A 20,750-nucleotide genomic window follows, 5' to 3' on the forward strand; every position below is an offset into this window, starting at 1 on the left:
CTATGACTGATCTAGGGGGCTAAATCAGTTTTAGGAGACCAGTTGGAGCACTTTGAAGGACCTTACTTGCAAAATGTGAGTACTCAGCACTACTGATAATTTGGCCCCTTTAAGGTGACTCAAGTTGAACTCCCAAAATCACTAGTGACTTTTGAAAATCTAGTCCCTAAGGGTACATTTACACTGTGGGCTAAAGTCGAGTTAAGATATGCAACTTAGTGTAGCTGAAGTCAAAGGACCTTAACTTGCCTTTTGTCACCATCTACACAGCGGGAATTTGAAGGAAGAACACTCTTCCCTTACTCCTTGTGAAATGAAGGTTTCAGCAGTCGGAGTAAGAAGCCCGTTATTTTGAAACTGTGTAGACACACACTGCATTATTTCAAAATAACATGAGTCATTTTGAAATAAGTGTGCAGGATAGACATAGTGAAACTGTTAAATTCAGTTTCCTGACAATGGTTGTTTAGTCCCTTTCTAGTGTCCTGGACCTGACACTTCTGCGAGCTGGCTCAGTGGGGATCTGTCAAAGTGAAAAGTAAATTAAAAAACAAAGATTGGACAGAATATGGGTATGTCTACATTACCCCCCTAGTTCGAACTAGGGGAGGTAATGTAGTCATACGGAGTTGCAAATGAAGCCCGGGATTTGAATTTCCCGGGCTTCATTTGCATGAAGCCAGCCGGCGCCATTTTTAAATGCCGGCTAGTTCGGACTCCGTGCCGTGCGGCTACACGTGGCACGGACTAGCTAGTTCGGATTAGGCTTCCTATCCGAACTAGCTGTACGCCTCGTGGAAAAATGGCGCCGGCCGGCTTCATGCAAATGAAGCCCGGGAAATTCAAATTCCGGGCTTCATTTGCAACTCTGTATGACTACATTACCTCCCCTAGTTCGAACTAGGGGGGTAGTATAGACATACCCTATGCCATTCCAGGTATGAGGAAACACTCACTGGGCCCTGCAGCATCTGTACACCCCCGCTTAACATCTCTAAACTTGCAATGCATTCTTGCTAGGGCAAAAATCACTTAATCCTTTTCAGTGCTAATAGAAGCCTTACAGAGCGTTTAGAAGTAGCCCCATTGCTTAGAATCTTAGAATCATTGGGCTGGAAGAGCTCTCGGGAGGTCATTGAGTCCAACCCCCTGCTATATGAACTTTCTGAAAGCTATTAAGCTGTTCTTACAGAGGCCAAATGAATCAGTCGGTTGTCCCAGTGACCCTGAGTATAACTCACCATTCTTTCTCACCTCTGCCCCTTCACTATTTCACAGCCACACTGTTAATTTTCAAGTCCATGTCAAACTTTTAAACCTGCAACATTCAGCTGGGCTTGAAATTAGAGAGATCAAGTTTGCCTGGGCTCAGGTTGGAAAACTGACTCCTCGTGTTTCTTTTTTAACTCCGACTTTAAAGTTGTGGGTCATTCAGTTCAGGAACATCTCCAGCAAACTCCCTTCTAAAACATCTTGATTTTATTCCGTCTCCTGTGGCATACTCAGAAGTGGGTAGGCAAGAATAGGGTGTTTGTTGGGAGCAGCAGGACAAGAGGGATGGGGCAGATTGGCGTAAGCCATGGCACCCAGCCAGAGTGCCACAGTGGAGCGGGGTAAGCCTCAGCCCCGCTCCCCAGCCAGAGTGCCAGAGTGGAGCTGGGTAATATCCAGTCCCACTCTTCAACTGACTTACTGGGTGGAGCTGAGTGAGCTGCAGAGGGTGGGGCTTGATGCACAGTGGGTAGTCTACGGCCCATCCCTGACCCTGGCTATGCTCCGGCTTTATCCCAGTGCTCCCTACCACTGCCACTCCCAAAACTGAAGGTGGCATTCCTACAAACATTTTGTTTCATTCTTCACCTACCTTCCTACAACTTTTTGCCTCCACCTGATCCTATTTCTCAAGTCTCCACATCTCCGGCAGCAAAGCAGCACTGAACCTTGCAACATATCTCCAGATGGGGAGGTCATGGCTGCAAACTTGGGGGATGCCCTTCAGCCTCCAAGCCACAACTTTCCTATCTGCCAAAACTTCCCATAGTTCAGGCATCCCATCTTTAGATTAAAGTTTGGCATCTGTGAAGGATTTTCCTAGTTACAATTTTCCCCTTCCTGTTCCTGTAGGGAGACACATGCTCCCCTTCTAACCCTTGAATGCAAGGTATGAGGGATGGTGAGATCCCAGCAGCAGGATGGGTAAGAGGGAGAGCTGCTGGAAGATTCACCCATATACATTGAAATGATTATGGAATCATCTGCACTGTGTGCATTTATCTGCCAGGCACTCCCAGACCTTTAAGAATAAAATTGCAGCCTAATTAAACCACATCCAGTGTGTCCTGTTCTTTTTCCAGTATTGCTGGACAATGATGTTTGTCCTCTGCCCATAGTTGTTTACATATATAAACACATAAAGTTCCTTGGGCTGAAAGGAATTGTATAAAGCAGTGGTGCGCAACCTTTTTTCAACCAGGACCCCCATACACTTGTGGTCCTGCAGTGCCGTGCTTAGATCCCAGCAGCCGGGGACTGGGCCTGGCTGTTGGTGGCTCCCACAGGAAGACATCCACGGCCCCCTTGGGGGTTGTGACCCACGGGTTGTGCACCACTGGAATAAAGCACCATTATAAACATATGTATCCTGTCATTCCTGGGGCATTACAGGTCCTACTGAAAAATCTTGAATTTTTCATTGCAGCGAGTAGATTATGATAATACATTTTCAGCACTCTTTTGTAATGTGATTTTTTCAGGTCATTGCAACCATCCCAACAAGTAGACTAAAATTTTTAAAGGAAGCAGGGCGTCTCACTGAAAAAGAGGAAGTACCTGAAGAAGAGCTGAATGAAGATGTTGAAGAAATTGACCATGCAGAGAGAGAACTTCGACGTGGACAAATTCTCTGGTTCAGAGGGCTCAACAGAATCCAGACTCAGGTATGTTACAAGGACGAATGTAGAACCTCTGACAAACTGTACATGTGATTTTCAATTCAGAAAAGATAATGCCACAAAGTAGAGCGTATGATATGGAAAGGAATGTACCTAAATAACTACACTTTAACAATTCATAAAATGGTAAATCAGACAAGTTCAAAAGTGTTTAATTGCAAAAGAGCAAAATATGAATAAAATAAGAGGCCTAGGAATGGTTTTCCTTGAAAAGTGAAAGCTAATACTAAATTTTTATTTTACAGGTCTAGCAACTGATAAGAAAGTAACATACTCTTATTTTAGAATTTTAAGTAGTGAGCAAAAATATTGTGCAGATTATTTTTAAATATTTTATTTTATTGGAAAATGTAGGCTCTTTACTGATGCTGATTTATGTTCATGAACACAACTTCTAGAATAATAAAACAACTTAAAACTGATGTGACATCTTAAAGTATAAGGTCTGATTTGATTTAAAAAAATACCCTTTCTTCTCAGCAAAAACCTTCAAGTATTTTTTGTAGCAGAACATTTAGACATGTGTGTTCAGCTAAACTAGAATGTACAGCTTTGACTGTCAATTACAAAAAAAAAGTGATCCTGTATTTATTTTATGTAACAAGAAATTAAAAATCCATCAAAAAGATGGACTAAGAAGTATGTATTTACTGTTATTTATTAACTTTAATATTTCATCTATATGTTTTTAAATATTTCACTAAATATGCAAAATGTAAATTACTTCTGTGCATAGGTAAAGGAAATTAAGTTTATACATGCACTGATACCATAAATATGCAAAATAGAACAATTTACTAAATAATAAGGCCACAAATAAGCAAAATTTGTCTTAAGGCAGGATCCATATTTTTTTCTTAGCAATATATATGGCCATTTCCATTGCAACAAAATAGCATGTTAACATCATAGTCTCAATAACAACAAGAGAGAAGAAAATACAATCCCCATCATAACAAATGAGTCAGCTTCAATATCTTTGATATAGGTGAGAGGATTATTCTAAGAGGGGTGGTTGAGATTCTGTGGCCTGCACTGTGCAGGGGGTCAGACTAGATGATCATAATGGTCCCTTCTGACCTTAAAGTCTATGAATCTATGAAAAAGCTTGTACAGGGCTTTAGAGGAAAACATGAAAATATTTAAGTACTTATAATACTTGATGCAAATTAAGAATACTTTTTCTAGTTGATACCAATTAAGAATACTTTTTCTATTTTAAAGGGTCTTCAAGAGAATTTTCTTCTCAGATGCTTTTGTTACCCTTTTTGAAATGTCACTTAAGACAGTATTATGTATGTTCGGATAGTGTTTTCCCCTTTTTCTATTTTAAACATTAACAAACCATTTTGAAGAAAGATAATGTTTATATTTTTAGGAAGAAAGGAGTTAGTAGGTGCAAGAAGCAATGGTGTATCAGGTCTCTGCAGTGGCACAATTGTGTTGCTGTTATGGGAAAACAGAAAAATAAAGGTGGCAATTGCTACAGAGATGAAGGATCTGATTAAATCCCAAAGCTCCCACGGTAAGTAATTAAATACAGATCCCCAGTTTTGGGATTCTGTGTCCTGAGTGCATTGACTCAGGAGCACTCATCAAGAGAGAAAATCCAAATTATTACAAGGACACTCCTTGATAAGCATGACAAACATGTGCCCGGGTAAGGTCTATACATTGCAAGAGTTATTCTCTAAACATGCATTATTTTCTTCCTCATGGCTGTAGGAGGAGTGTTGTCTGTTGGCATTTCTGTCAGGATGTCTTTCTGGTTGTGGTGAGTGTAAACAAAAACAATAAAAAAAGTGAATTACATCCTTTCAGTTTTCCTTCTAGTTTGAGAGGTATCTTGTAGTTCTTCTATATATCTTTGCCTTCATAATCCATGAAAAAATTATTCTTGATTCCTATTTAAAATAAAATGAACATTAATTGTATTTTCTGGCTAACTCCCATCTACTTAATATCTTTTCTACTCTTAGTTGTAGAAGTATCTTTGGTAGGATGTTTTCTTTCCTACCAGTAGGTTTTGTGATTTTTCCCCTACCCCTTATTTTGTTTATTCAGTTATTCTGATTTTACATTTATTTTACATCTGTGGAATGATATTGGAAAAAGGATCACAATCACAGGATGTCCCTTGGAGTGTGTCTTAGGGTATGTCTACACTACCCCGCTAGTTCGAAATAGCGGGGTAATGTAGGCATACCGCACTTGCAAATGAAGCCCGGGATTTGAATTTCCCAGGCTTCATTTGCATAAACTGGGCGCCGCCATTTTTTAATCCCTGCACATTCGAACCCCGTGCCGCGCGGCTACACGCGGCACGAACTAGGTAGTTCGGACTAGGCTTCCTAGTCCGAACTACCGTTACTCCTCATGGCCTCTGTTACATTGAATTTGGTACATTTTGATGCACCAAATTTTTGTGCTCCATGCAAATGAATTCATACACTTGTACTGCATTTCCCAGGAAGCCATCTAAAGAAGATTTGATGGAAGAAGATGAGGCTGTCTCTAGCATTCTTGTGGAGTTGGAGGATTTGCAGTAATCCTCCAATGTCTACTGTCTGGAGATGCAGAAGAAGAAGGTAGACCATCTTCTCCTTTTATATATGAAGAAGATGGCAATAAGATTGGGAATTGGATGTAGAATCTTTCACCAGTAGATGGCTGGTTCAAATCTGGACAAGGCCACTTTCCATCATCTGACACTTGTTTTGTGTTCAATGTGAAATAAATTTTTGGTTATTTTCTGTCCAGTGGCCATCACATGTAATAAAAACGCTTTGTGAGTCCCACAAAGGTTCATCATGAATCCACGTTTTTTTCTAGATAACTGGCAGGCATCTTAGTTGCATTGCTGCAAAGAATATTCATCCAAACTCATATTTGGAGACATCAATTCTGAGATGTTTCTTTCTCTGAAAATAGAGCATTCAAACCTGGGCAAAAGGGAAGGGATTCTATTGCTTCCTCATACCAAAAAGTCAGGGTCATCTCTAGAGCATACTTGCAAATACCTAAAATAATTTGTTTTAAAAGAAAGATACAGGAAGAATCTAGGTCAAAAAGTCTGGCTATGTATACTTGATCTTGTCTTCACTACTTAAGTTCACTTAGCTTTTTGTGTTGGTATATTTATCTGTGAATACCGTTAGCCAGTATCTGAATGCGATAGCTGAAGCATAAGAGTGATACCATATAAACTCTCATAGTTTAAACTCTCATAGTTAATGCATTGTAACTAAAGAAGATTGCATAAATACAAGGTAGTAATGTGAACTTCCATAAAAATACTTTGCCACCTATATCAATAGTTCAGCAACATTTTTGCAGTGTCTTTTATAACTGATGTGAGTACAGGAAATTTTAGTTATGAGAAATTCATGGAGTTAAGATAGCAATGATCTTTTACAAGCTAAAGCAGTCTGTCTTCAGACAAATTCCAGGGTAGAAAATCAAATTAAAAATATAACTAAAACTTAATTCATGGGAATGTTGTTCTGTATTTCTCTCACACCTAAGGGTAGACAAAAATTATGGACTCTGAGGTTTTGCAAATCTCCACAACTACTTTTCAGGTTCCCAAAATGGGAGTTGTACCATTTTTTTCCTGTCTCATAAGCCAAGTCAATGTTTATTTTCTCTAACAAGATTGTTACTTCCCTATCAAACAAGGCATTGTGAAAATAATTGCAACCCACGTGAAAAATAGTCATATGCTATGATGATTGCCACAGAAAAGCTTATAAATACAACTTTAAAAATATCCTCATTTTTCTAGTTAGAGGGGAGCCTCTGCTATGCATGAAAGATAGAAGAGTTCAATAGATCTTTGAAAAAGTTTATTTTAGAACAAGTTGATGCCATTACAGCTATGAATAAAGAATGTTTGCAGCATTTTTCATTAGACTTATTCTTTTACCCTGTGTTTATTTGTTTTGTTTTTCAGTTTCTCCTAGGGCCAATGCAAATTCAGTAGCATGAAAGTCAAACTTTCCAATTGGTTTTCAAATTTAAGCAAAATAAGTTTGCCCATCCCATCTTACCTCATTGCATTGGAACATTTTACACCAAACATACACTAAAAATTTAGAAATGTACAAGGTCCTAACGTGAGTAGAATCTACAAGACTGTTCTTATTCTAGACAGAATGAAACTTTTAAAGTGCCTAGTGGACTTTTTTTAATTTTGCCGTTTGGACAGTCTATGTTTCCAGGAACTACGTACAATATAAATATTGTCCTTGCTATTTATTCCTCTCTTTGGAAAGCTATAGGGAAGTCTTTGTGTAAGATACATAGTGACTGCACTCTGAGAAGTGTTCTTAAACTACATAAAGGCCAAAATGGTCTTTTATTATGCAAAATTCCATAAGCACTGATTGGCAGAGAGATACATCTATCTGAGACCCATTAACTGTTCTGACAGCATCCCAGCTTCAATTCCAATGTACTCCATTGTAAATATAGGAACACAAAAGCTTGGCTTATCAATCCCGTGAGGGCTATTCCAGAGTGGAAGTCTTTCAACCTGCTTTTTAAATATTTTTAATTGTGTGCAACTCACAGAGACAACTCTTGTGAATTCACTTTTAAAAAGAGGACACTGAATGGATACAAAATAAGACAAAACAAAAGTGAAGTGAGTATGCTTATCTTTCTCTCTTTTAGTAGTTTCATTTTCCCCTTATAATGTCTGTTTACTCGCTTTTTTTAACAGTAACTGTTCATCCTTGGTTATTTCTGCTCTTTGCCATTGTCCTGCTGGATCAAATTCCTCACTGTTTTACATTTCATATAGTCCCTGTTGACTTCAGGCATGACCATGTACATCAGCCTGTCAAACTCTGCAGGATCAGTAATCTGTTAGATATTCCTGTGCATAGATTCCACAAAAAGAGATCTGTATTTAGTTACTTTCCTTAGGAGAAAAAGCAAATTACATACCTGTAATTCTTGTTCTCTGGAGACGATATTAAATACAGATCTGCCCTCATCTTTCCACCTATGTTTATATTGAAGATCATCTTTCCAGCTTCTTATGCAGGCTCATTGCAGGAATGTTTAAAGAAACTAGCGTAAGGTTTAGAATTTATCATCCTCTATGATGTGCAGTCTGTAGAGAGTCTTAATACCCTTTTAAATTGTCTCTTTTGGAGAGTGCTCCATGACTCTGGGTCAGAACATGGAAAGCCAGGATCTCTATTTAATTCTGCCTTTGGAGAATGAACATTTCAGGTAAGTAATTCAGTGTGCCTTAATGTGTGATTAATGTTGTCTTGAGCCACATATTGGCTTTCAGATGCATATATGTCCTATAGCTCATGACTCGTTCATAGTTCTCTCCACATACGGGTTCATCAGATACCTTATTCTATTTCTTTGCTATGTGTATCAGGCTTATAATCCAGAATCTGCCTGCTGAAGAAAACATGCACTGCAAAATGTCTTGATTTGTGTTTTTAAGAGCTAATATTAAGTTTATGCATTTTAATTCCATATTACCTGACTATCTCTATTAACAGATTCATATGGGGAAACAATGGAGCAGTGATTCTATCAACTGTGTATTATTTGCACATTACATTTTCCTGCACTTTAAGATGATATTCCACCAAAAACATTTACTTACAGTTTCTAGTGTCACTTTTTACAAGTACTTTCGACATGGACATTCCATTTATAAACATGTAGATCTTATATAATACACGGAAATAAACAACTAGCTCCCTAAGGCCATGTCTACACTAGGAAATGACTGAATGACGCAATGACGGAATTTGACTTAAGAACTCCCGATTTAACAAATTCGAACTAGCATGTCCTGACTACAGGGAAGTGTCGAAATTAGTACAAGGCAAGCTCCATTAATGTGGATACACTGTCTCAGACTTAGAGCCCCAGGAAGCAGTCTGGGGAGCTGCGGAGGCCTCCCAGAGGCCCATAAGTTTGAATTAGTGGCACTGGAGCATCCACTCTAATCTTATTTCACAATTAATATTTCAGAATTAGCTTTATTCCTCGTACAGAGTTGGAAGTCCATAGCCTATTATTTCAAAATAACAGGCTTGGTATTGTGGCTGCAGTGCTTATAAATTCAATTTTGGGGAAGGTTATTTCAGAATAAGGTCCTAGTGTAGACCCAGGCTAAGAGAGCTGAAGTGGAGGATGCTATTTCAACAAATATGCAGTAACATGTATATCCTTAAAATTGGTATTGTAGACCATTTTTATACTTCTGACTTTGAATAACGATGAGGAGTTACATATAGATTTACAACAACTATCTAATCAGTAATGATGCGGTATTACTAATTTAATTAATTTAAATTAGTTGATTAATTTCAGTTTCTCCAGTTAAAAGGGAAATTCCTTGATTAGTTTTAGATGTACTGCTTTGAATTTTAAATCTTTAAATGATGGGGAAACAGAAATATATTGTAGCCGGGGGCATGGTTATATTTAGTGGTGTGATATCTTGGGGCTTTCCTTACAATTTTAGGTCCACTTTTATGGCAGTTTGTTTTCAAATAGTAATATTAGTAGCAATTAATATGACTGAGCTAGAATAAGGGTATCCCTTCATGAGTGGTCTACTTAGGACATGCAAGATAGCAGGATTCTAGTGTTCTTTGACGTGACAATGAGTTTGTTCTTTGGGTTTGAACATACACTAATTTTTATAAAGTCTGTTTTTTACAATGGTATTACTGAGTCACCTAAATCATGAAGTTTTCTCTGCACAGGAACATCAGAATAAGTTCATTTTGGTTAAAATAATCTTGTAAATATTTTATCAGGAAATGACATCCTGCATGTCAAAAGAGATTCAAACCAGTGATGCTTTTTTTCTGAAATGTGTGTGGGTGAACAGCCATTATGACTCTAGCTTTAGGAGTTCCTGGCTTTTCTTTCACTGGAAATTAGAATTAAGGATGGTAGGATCTTTAAAGAAGTGATGGCATGAATTCTCTTCTCATGTATGTCAGTACTTACCCCCACTGCATTGTAGTTATACTGGTGTTAACTGAAAGGCAGATTTGGTGCATTATTCCTAAAAGAGTTTTGTTTCTAATATTCATCCTTCATTATCATCAGCTATAAAGAGGAGTTTAGTCCTTGTAAATTCAGAGCTAACTCTTTTGTAGTTTAAACTAATTAGGAAGTTCATTGCTGCAAACTCCCCTGTATGAATGACACACATGCTTGCAAAGTACAAGACTATATTTGTAATTTCAAGCAGTTGTATTCTAATATAACATAAGTAAAAAGGAAAATATGATTGTAAAAATGTTAAACACTTCATCAACTTGTCCTCTGAGGCCAACAATAAAAGTATTCACAAAACTTACAATGTGTAATACTGACAGACAATATTGCAGTACTTTGGGGAAATATGTCTATATTTCTATGCAATTTAAAATACACACAAGTAACTAGTAGTTCAAAAGCAACTCAACTTTATTTTCTAAGTAATTATTATCTGCTCTGCAGTGCAAATAAAAATATTCTGCTTCAGAGAGAATTATTTTCTATTCAGCAATTACAAAATGCAATCATTTTTATCATTGTGCCCAATTTATGTGATCCTTCAATAATAAAAATAAAAACAGAAGACATATCAAAGCATCTTATAATTTTATTGAGCTACTATGTGAGCTTACCTTGACATTTCTAAAATGAAAAAGCAAATCCTCTGCTTTTGAACAGTTTTTAATATTTATTACAAGAGAATTGGGAACTGAATTTTGTTTCCCTTCTGGAAGAAAATCTAGATGGCAGTAATCATGTAATATTTATTCTCGGTCAAAAAGATGGTGATTAGCATCATAGAATGTAGGACTAGAAGGGACCTTGAGAGGTCAGCTAGTCCAGTCCCCTGTCCTCGTGGCAGCACTAAGTACTGTTGACTTATTCATCGGAATCCCCTTGCAATTCACGGAATCACTATTCTCAGTTCCGTGTATTAACAGGGGTCTTCTTTCCCAGCCTATGGGTGTGATGGGGCCAGGGAACTCACCACAGCTGCCAGGAAGGCTCGCTACAGGGGTATTCACCAATTTCACTCTGTGGTGGTTGCATTCCCGCAGCCACTGCGAATGGCGAGGGTTCCCTGTATATCACTTGTTATGTACACATATGTAGGATGGTTAAATTTTAAAAATCATGGTCCAAAGCATGTTCTAGTGTAAACTGGTTCAGCTTCCCTGACCTCCATGGAGCTGCTTCAATTTACCCTAGACAAGAATTGGGGCCTATTTATTTCCACTCATTAAAAGAAATACTCATGGCTTTGATTCATTCAACTGAATTAAAACTATATGTATGATTATTTTTAAAAAATTATTATTCCTGTCAGTTGTGCAACTATGTCCATTTCTTAAGCAACTTGTCTCATTCTTTCCTCCATTTCAGATCGAAGTAGTCAATACATTCAAGAGTGGCACTTCCTTTCAGGGAGCTCTAAGGAGACAGTCCTCCGTCACAAGCCAGAACCAGGATGTAACCAATATTTCTAGCCCTAGTCACGTATCGTTATCCAATGCTCTTTCCTCTCCTACCAGCACATCTGCTGCTGCGGCTGGGCGTGAGTGTGTATTCTTAATGCATCAGATCTACAGAGATGCCAACTCATCTACCAGTCATTCAGATATTTATATTGCCTTTTTCCACTTGCTACCTTGTGCAAAACACAACAAAAACCCACACACAACTCCAACCAACAACACACCTTCATTGCTGAATTACTTTGTATACTGTAGATACACTTCTTTGACCTTTTCATTACAGGTCCTTATTCAGATCAGTAGGACACCCGTTTCTGGTCCCCCATTATGCAGTAAATATAGATTCCTGTAACAGTGAATTTTCTCATCATGTATGTATTTGTAATACAAAATAGTTCCTTAAAATCATTCTTGTTATTGCTCATGATTACAGATTTTTTTCTTAGAGAGAAAGCTAAAAGCTACATTTGATATTATAGCAAGCATTAAAGAGACAACTTAAATATTGTCAGCAATAAATAAATAAATATTCACATACACACACGCACACACACACACACAATCACATGCAATAGGTACCCATTTCATAGTCTGTTTTCTCTTACAGTGCTTCAAATTAGTGTCTCCCTGCCTTAAAGCCTCATTCCTACAATGTTATGAATAGAAGATAACTCACCAAAGAAATAACTTTAAAATCCCCCTATGTCAGTCTTTTTCCTGAATGCTAGGAGAAAAGTTGAGAAAAGCAGCATGTCTTAATATTTAATAAATCCCTACATAGTGACAGATCACAGAGGGAACTAAATTACAATGCCCTGCGCCTCCCTCCCCCAGGGAAAAAACCCTCTCCCCCCATTTGTAAAAGGATTCAAAATAATATTGGAGGAAAACAATCATACGTAAGCATTCAGGGCTTTGAAAGGTCAAAACTAGCCCATTGATTTCACCTAGAAGCTCAAAAAGTGAAAGTTCCAAAGCAAAAACTTGCATGTGCTCTTCACAAGAAACTGCTTTCAGTAAACAAACAATAAGTAGTTGACACCAGCTTCAATTTCTGAATGGCCTCAAGACATAGGGAGGATTAGTCGTCTAATTTTAAAGTGACAGAGACATGGAGAATTTTGTCAAAAAGGAGTAGTCTCACAATACAGATAAAAATGGAGTGTTGTTTACTGAGACTGCTACCCACTATACTCAATTTTAGGGTAAATCACCTCATGTTTCAAATTTGTGTTGCAAATAACAGCAATATACCCTGACTTGGATGCCAATGTATTTTTCTTAAAGTCTACAGTTCCTTCCCCAGCCCAGTGTTTCACCTCATTAGGCTTTAGTCAGCTAGCTCCATTCAGATAGAGAGCAGTGGCAATACAGTGGTATCTTGCCAACATACTGAAGGTGCCTTGTTTGGTAGCAGTGCCAAAGGCAGGATGACACTAGTGAACCTATGTAACCAACTTGTGCACATGTTGAACAAGATGGGGACCAGAATGAACCTAGCAGCACCATGCCTTCTTGTAATCTGGTGGACAATTCCAATAGTAGCCCTCCGGATTCTCTCAGACAAATAGAAGAGCCATGATATCCCACTGTGGGTCACAAGCGTTTCAACTGCACCTCGTAGTCAGTGGTCTCAGTCAATCCAAATTCAGCCCCATCCATGCCCTTCCCAGCAATCTCAGCAGAGACACTAGGAACTAAAGATTGAACTAAATTTCCACCACTCCTTTTCACTACTGATGGAGTTCATCAGGACATGCTTGAGGCCCCTATCAGCAGCATGGAGAAGCAGAGATTGTCTGCATTGTAATTGTTCTGTGAATAGAGTATGTTGGTCTCCAGTGCCATGAAAGTAACTTGCATTCATTTGAAAAAATAGGAAAAGAGTGTGGCTGATATTTCAAGGTAATCAGGGATGTGCATCTACCTGTCAGCAAATAGAGTCTGGTCTTTATGTAACAACTTGCATAGGCTTTATTATTGAATCAGAGTATCTATTTTAAGATACTGTTTAAGTAGCTGTTTTAAAGAGTATCTTTTTAAAATAATATTTCAGTCATAACAGATACCATCTATCTGTTTTGAAGTCAAAGCTAGATATGGGTTATGAAAAGCCATATATGCAAAAATCATTAGCTATTTTCCACAGCTGAATAAAATTATTTTTTCTTCATGGAGCCAGATCACTTTCTGATGCCACTTGGCACTGTACTCCCTTTCAGAAGGCCCAAATGAAATTAAAAAGAAACAAAGATAAAGAAAATCCTTCAGCAGGATGATGTACACTCCCCCCTCCTCCTCCCACACACACAGAGCATATCAGCTTTCTTTTGCTTTAAGGTCTTCAATCTCTTGTTTCTAATGAGCTGTTCCAGGACTGACCTCCATCTTACGGATTGCCTAGGTTAAAATAAAAGATAAATAACAACAACCCTTTTCTTCTGTCTATTGGATTAAAGGTACCTCAGTCGCAGGGGGCATGTCTACACTAGCTCGTTAGTTTGAGCTAGGTAGGGTAATTAGGGCAAGCGGAGTTGCAAATGAAGCCTGGGATGTAAATTTTTAAATCCCCCTTAGTTTGAACTCCATTCCACGAGGAGTAACGGTAGTTTGAATTAGGATCTTTAATTCGAACTACCTACTCCGTGCCGCGTGTAGCTGTGGGCACGGAGTTTGGACTAAGGGGGATTTAAAAATGGCCATGCCCAGGAACATGCAAATAAAGCCCGGGATATTTAAATCCCGGGCTTCATTTGCAACTCCGCTTGCCCTAATTACCCTACCTAGCTCGAACTAATGAGCTAGTGTAGACATACCCTGAGAGGTAATATATTTCAACCAGCTAAAGACATAGGAATGTTTAGGGCTGTTGTGAAGGTATAGCTATATGAAAGGCATAGCTGAATTTGAGAGGGGCTTACTTTTGTGTTGGGGTTATTTTGTTTGGTTTTAGATGTGCTTCCATTTTTTTTTTAATTTCTGAGAATCTCTTCGGAAATGTTTTCCATGACACTCATTAAAGATGACACTTGTTAAGTTCCCCAGGAGTCTAAAAATACTTGTCTAACATAAATATACCGAGGTTGTAACAGGGGCTGGCCATTTATCTATTCATGTGGCTCAGTTTATTGTGGCATATTTTGGGAGGCCAGCTTGAGATTTCTTAAATCCAGGCCTGTGCAAAATACAGCCTGTGGGCTGCATCCAGCCTGCCAAGCCCCTGTATCTGGCCCACGGAGGCATCGGGGAGCCCCCGGCAGGCTCCCCTGCTTGCCTCGTGGCCCCACGTGCTGTACAGAAACGCAGCTGCAGGGCTCCATTTCTGTTTTGAAACTAGACAGGAGGGAGAAACTTTTTGGAGCTGCCCGCTCTCAGCACATTCCCATTCGCTGGGCAGCTGAGAAGACTCTCCTGGGCTCAGTTACTCATGAAGCACAGTGCCAGGCAAGGAGGCTGGCTGGGAAACATTTTAAGCTCTGCAGGCTGGCTAGCTAGGCAGCTGACAGGTGGCAGCCTGCTTCTGGCACCCCAACCCTTTCCTGCCCCAACTTTCTGCCTCCCCCCCCACTCAACATACCCAAACCCTCTGTCCCCCTCTTACACCCACACCCCCTCCCAGATCAGACATCTCCTGCCCCAGATCACAATCCCCTCCTAACTTAGGTCACATGTCAAACCCCTGCACTCCAGTCTCCTGCCCTAGGTTACAACCACCAACTCCCTCCCAGACTCCCGTCTCCGTCCTGCACCCCAGTCCCTAACCCAAGCTCCCTTCTGCACCCAACCTCTATTCCAGACCCTGCATCTCCATTAATATTGTGGAAGAGTGCGGCCTTCGACCACTTTCCAAAATCTTGGAGTGCTCCCCCCCATCAAAAATTATTGCCCACCCCCAGTCCAGGAGGTGCTTACCTGTGCAGCTCCCAGCCACCAGTCCATCAGATCCCTCAGCCATGGCCGTTTGCACCAGCTGCAGGAGCCATGTGCTTTTCTGAATGCTGGGAGCTCGAGGGAGGGGCACTTTGCACACTGCCTGTCCTGCAGACAGTAACTTCCATTGTCTGCAAACTGGCCAGTGAGACATGCGATATTATACTGGGGGAGAGTCAATGTGTGAAGCCCCTCACCTCCGGCTCACAGCTCTCACAGAAGCACATGGCTCCTGCAGACAGATGTTCTGAGCACCCTATAGGGGCAAGGCAGTCAGGGTGCCTGACTGAGGCTGCTGCTGAACTGTGGTGACTTGGCAGGCCGGATCCATCCCTCAGCTGTATTTTGATAGCTGCTGTTCTATATGCAACATTAACTTGGCCATGTTATGAGTTATGTCCAGGCCCACCACGGTATATAATTTATGGTATAGATTAAATACTATGAATATTAATATACTAATAATTGGAAATCTACTCAATTTCAAGAAATTATTTTAAGTTCAGGTACCACCCTTTCATAAGAATGGCCATATTGGAGCAAGGGTCTTCTGACAGTGGCTAATGCCAGGTGCCCCCAGAACTTGTAAGCTTTAAGTGATCCTGTCACCCATTTCCAGCCCTGACAAACAAAGGTGAGGGACACCATCCTTGCCCATTCCATTAATCGCTCTATCCTCCATGAATTTATCTAGTTCTTTTTTTAATGCTATTAAAGTCCTGGTAATCACTTGGCAGGAAGTTCCTCAGGTTGACTGAGCCCTTGCTAATTTGTGTGGTTTTACAATAACACTCTTCAATGTTATTACTCCTTGTTACGTTGGGAAAACCAAAGCATAAACTGAATTAAGCCCTGATCCAGCAAAGCACTTTAAATATGGCCTTACTGTAGATTTAGTGGTGGGGGCTCTTGTCTGGCAGGTTGGAGAGGGCCTTTAAGGACTAAAGAGTGACTTTCTGCTTCAGCTGCCAAAGGAGGTAAGAGAAGAGGGGCTGTATAAATTCATGCCAATGCATGGAAAGCCCCCTTTGACCTGGACTGGGTAGAGCAGGCAGGAAAGCAGTGTATCTAACTGTACACAAATTAATCAAGCTCTTTGTTGCTAATCTTTCCATTGATTAAGTATATTATTAGGTATATCATCTCACTACACCCCTCCCCCCCACACACAATGCACAATTAACAAAATAGACACACGTGACCCAACCCAACATTTAAAAAAATCCTTTAAGAATAAAAACATTTATATAAGGCAGGTGTTACATAAAGTTGCTGTCTGAATGAAGACAAGTTTTCTGTTCATGCTGACTGTAGGTAACACAATTTTCTGAAAAATTCTATGCTCAGAATCCTATGCATGAGTTCCTGTACTTGCAGGGGAGTTTTATAGGGGTGATGTTAATGCTATTATATTTGGATTATTATTTTTTTGTGTTGATTTCATTGAAATGTTTTCACTGTCTCTTATATAAACTATGCTAGCAGCAGCCTCAACTGAGGCCAGATGGCACTATACCAGTATGTATAGTTTTCATTGCAGACTCAACTTACGCTGGCAAAACTGGGCTTTGATGGCATAATTTATTTCAGTCCCACTCAAGCAAAATCAGATATATTAGCAAAACCACAGTATAAATGTATTTATTTTGCTGGTATATGATCATCAGGGCTCATACTTTTTTACACCCTTGAGAGACCAACCTGCAAAGGCAAAATACTGGTCTTTACCAACCAAGAAGGGCAAAGAGGGAAAATCCACAATGATATCATAAACCAGAATTATTAGTTTTTGGTGGCCACTGAACGTGCTCAGAAGTGTATCTTCAATCACGTATCTTTTAGGGGGGTTAATTGGCTATAGCCAATAGCCTTCCATTTAAGAGCTAGTCCCTGCCAAGTTTCAACCCGCAGCAGTCTGATTCAAAAGTAGTGTTAGATTTCTTTATGGCTAAATTGTCATTTTTTCCCCATAATTTCAAGCTGTCTCAGATTTTGATCAGATTTGTCAGAAAAATTTATCCACTGGCATGTACTCCATGCATGCAACATTTTTGACCCAAAAGGTGACTGTTCTGGGCTCTATAAGCATATGCAACCAATTGTAACCCTAATGGAAATTTACCTATACTGGACTCTAAGATTTTAATTCTTTTTTTAATTTGTATCCAGAATTTGGTGCTAAAAATAGTGTTGTTTCTTGACACAAAATTAATTTTAGTTTTCACTAGCCGTTTTCAACTTTAGTATGGCCACTGTATCATGTATGTAGTCTGGCCTTCTGTCCTGTTTAGAGTGAGTACTGAACATTTTCCAGCTCTGTTGTTACATGTTCCATACATGTATAGCTTTCTATAATTATGTCCATTGTGCAGCCAAAGTCGTGTACACTTTCTGGGTGCATTTTATATCTAATATAAAATATTCTAAAAGTAAACTGAAGTTTAATGCTTGATGGGCCCCAGCAGGACTTTCTGACTTTATAAATTAAATGTCAAGGCAGAGTTTTGTCAAAGCAGCATCAAATCATATTCAGTTAATAGATCAAATCTTGTTCATTTAACTCATGAGACTGCCATCCTTAGTCGCATTGATTTCTACAAGGTTAATTATATAAAGGCTTTTCAGATGAGTAAAGGAAACATTATTCATACAATCACCGGACCTGGATTTAAAAATGAATTCAAATCTCAAAGCTTGTATAGAAATGTTGCACAATTCTAGACTCCACCCTGTTAAAGGTCTTAATTTACCTTTGCAAAACTAGTTTTTAACAAAATTAAGTCTGGTATTGATCGCACATGCTCTGCTTTTAGATAAGGGGTACTCTGCTGACTCCAATTGATTTATACTTGTTTACCTGAGATTAGAAGCTGGCCCTTTGTGTTCCCCTTATGGTGAAACAAAGCGGGTTGAAAAATTAATTGCACAGCAAAATCTTGTCAGCTTATTTTGATATAAAGTGGCAGAGAGGTAGGTACCATGGGCTTGGTTCAGGTTTCACACCATTAATATCAGTGGATTAACATCAGTGTAAAACTGATGTAAAATCAGACTTAAGCCCTTCTCTGTGTTTATATTAGCGCACCCTTTGTTCTGTTCTCACTGCCAACATATGTGACTTTGCAAAGCGCTAATTGAAATTACTCTATTTACTCTAGGGTTTTGGATCTTTTGTGTTCGTTTAATAGTTAAAAATAAATAAATAAAAATAGCTATCTAAAAGTTACTGCTTCTAATTTTCACAACTTCTACTGCATGTGATACAGAACGTATTATTCAGACAATTTACAAGATGACGTCCATATATACATCATCCCAATTTATGGACTTATTTTGCTCACCTTAAAATGCAAGCAGGCACAAGAGAACACATACAAAAGGTCCCATACGTGATTTGTGTTCTGTTGCAAAGCTTCACACCAACTACAATTCTTAACCAAACACCAGCGCTGTGACTTTTGACATTTTTAGGTACACCTAAGAGTTGGCATCTCTTTGCAAAATTGACCTCTTGTTTACTTTTTTATGCTAATCACCTTACTGACATTTCAGTAGAATTGAATTTGTTTGCTTTTGCAGTAACCTACTCTCTACTGTCTGAATATTAAATGTGTTTGTTTTCCCAGAGGGCTAGAGATCACTGGACAAAAGGGTTCAGCAGGAGAGAGTGAAATAAAAAGAGGTTGTGAGTCTTTAACCTTGAGCCTGACATGAATGTGAACCAAACTCAAGATACTTGGCTTATCGGAAGCTGGGTAAACATTCGAGTATAAGCCCATACTCTACCAACCGTACCACACCTGTTGATCTTAAAACAGGTCCTATGTATTTCGCCTTTATACTGTTGTACATAGGGGTGAGATTTTTCTCTATTTAATCTTTTCTTCTGCTGAGAAAAAATTGGTAGTATTGAAAAATTGTTTCTCTTATTTTTCTTGCCTGATGCAGTATTTAAATCTAATTTTCAGGGTGGGACGAAACTGAAGAGCTTTTTTTAATTACAGCTACAGAGAAGAAAGAAGTGGAAACTTATAGTTCTGTCAAAATGTCTAGAAGTGTTGTCCCCACAGTCTTCTGTTAAAAACAGTTCATTTTTTTCTGTTGTCTCCATTACTGTGAGAAGAGTATCTCATTGTTTGTCTTCCCTTGGCATTGTCAGCATCATAAAAAAAATCATTATATTAATTCTATGTAGTTCATAACATATCAACAGCATAACATATCAACAGCAGATGTGTCACCACACATTGCACAATGAAAACAAGTTTAAAGAGAGCTCTGTAGTGTAATGTGAAGCTTAAAAGATGCTATACAATTATAAACAATATTTACACCGGGGGGGGGGGGGTGGAAGGAGAGGGATCTGATTCAGCAAAGTAGTTAAATGTGCCAGTAATCTGATGGGACTATAATTCTTAAAATTAAGAACGTGCTTAAGAGTTTATTGAATTGGGACAATATAAGCAAATCATTTTAATTAGCTTAGTGCTAGTTTAACTGGAAGTGCAATTACAATGGCATCAGACCCACCATCTGTGTGAAGTCAGATTTGTTGCCATTAACGTCAATATTAAACATATTTTTTTCTGTTGCTAGCACCAGAGTCAGAATAGCTCTGGGACAGTATGATGTCTGTTATGTCTCACATGTATTAACAGGAGTTTGAATTACTCTTATACTGCAGAATCTTTTACTGGTTATGAGGTACATGCCAGAAAGCTCCCAGCTGATGGTGCAGGGCTGGACATCAGGAAAAAAAAATTCTATTTCTGTCTTACAAGTAATCTAAAAATAAGTATTTTATGTTACATGTTTATTTTAAAAAATCATATTTTTGTATCTTAACACCTCTTTAATGGGGGTGTGCGCATATAGCTGAGTTATTAAAATAGGCAACACATAAGTTTAGTGTTTTGTGTTGCTTCTGCTGCTGTTGATTGTTACTACCAGAAGAAAAGCAGAGAACTTCATTCCAGAAGTATTATATTCCAGAAGTAGTGTAGCAGGGCTACCACTGAGCTCTGAACTTGGGTCTTGACCTACAATAAAAGAGGTGATGAGATACAAATACTTAAGTATAGGTCTCACACACAATATCCATTGAGACCAAAACTTTGGTATGGACTGCAAATCGGACACATTCTATTTCATAAATTCCAAAGCCAGACATGACCTTTGTGAACATCCAGACCGACCTGTGTAACACAAGCCACAGAACTTCCTCAAAGTAGTTCCCAGAGAAGAAATCTAATCTTGATTATTTTAAATTGCCATGATGAAGAATTTGCTTGGCAAATTGTTCAAAAAGTCACAAAGTACATCTTATTTCCAGTCTGAATGTATCTAGCTTCAGCTTTCA

At 38.9% G+C, this 20,750-nt stretch overlaps 1 protein-coding gene across 18 annotated transcripts in view; it reads left to right on the forward strand.

Moving 5' to 3' along the window:
- The window catches only part of LOC102448489 (plasma membrane calcium-transporting ATPase 2), an 857,866-nt gene that overhangs the window by 832,725 nt on the left and 4,391 nt on the right, over positions 1 to 20,750 (forward strand). For 7 of the 18 annotated variants that reach the window (XM_075939331.2, XM_075939330.2, XM_075939329.2 and 4 more), the window contains 2 exons: positions 2,754 to 2,936; positions 11,370 to 11,456. In XM_075939331.2, the coding sequence (XP_075795446.1) occupies positions 2,754 to 2,936; positions 11,370 to 11,456 (270 nt within the window). Of the gene's footprint in view, positions 1 to 2,753; positions 2,937 to 4,676; positions 4,726 to 11,369; positions 11,542 to 19,017; positions 19,074 to 20,750 lie in introns of all 18 variants that reach the window. The other 11 variants (XM_075939338.2, XM_025185527.3, XM_089781100.1 and 8 more) reach the window with 7 other exon arrangements.

Source organism: Pelodiscus sinensis, chromosome 11 (genome assembly GCF_052426305.1).
Source record: "Pelodiscus sinensis isolate ZL-2025 chromosome 11, ASM5242630v1, whole genome shotgun sequence".
Lineage (NCBI taxonomy): Eukaryota > Metazoa > Chordata > Testudines > Trionychidae > Pelodiscus > Pelodiscus sinensis.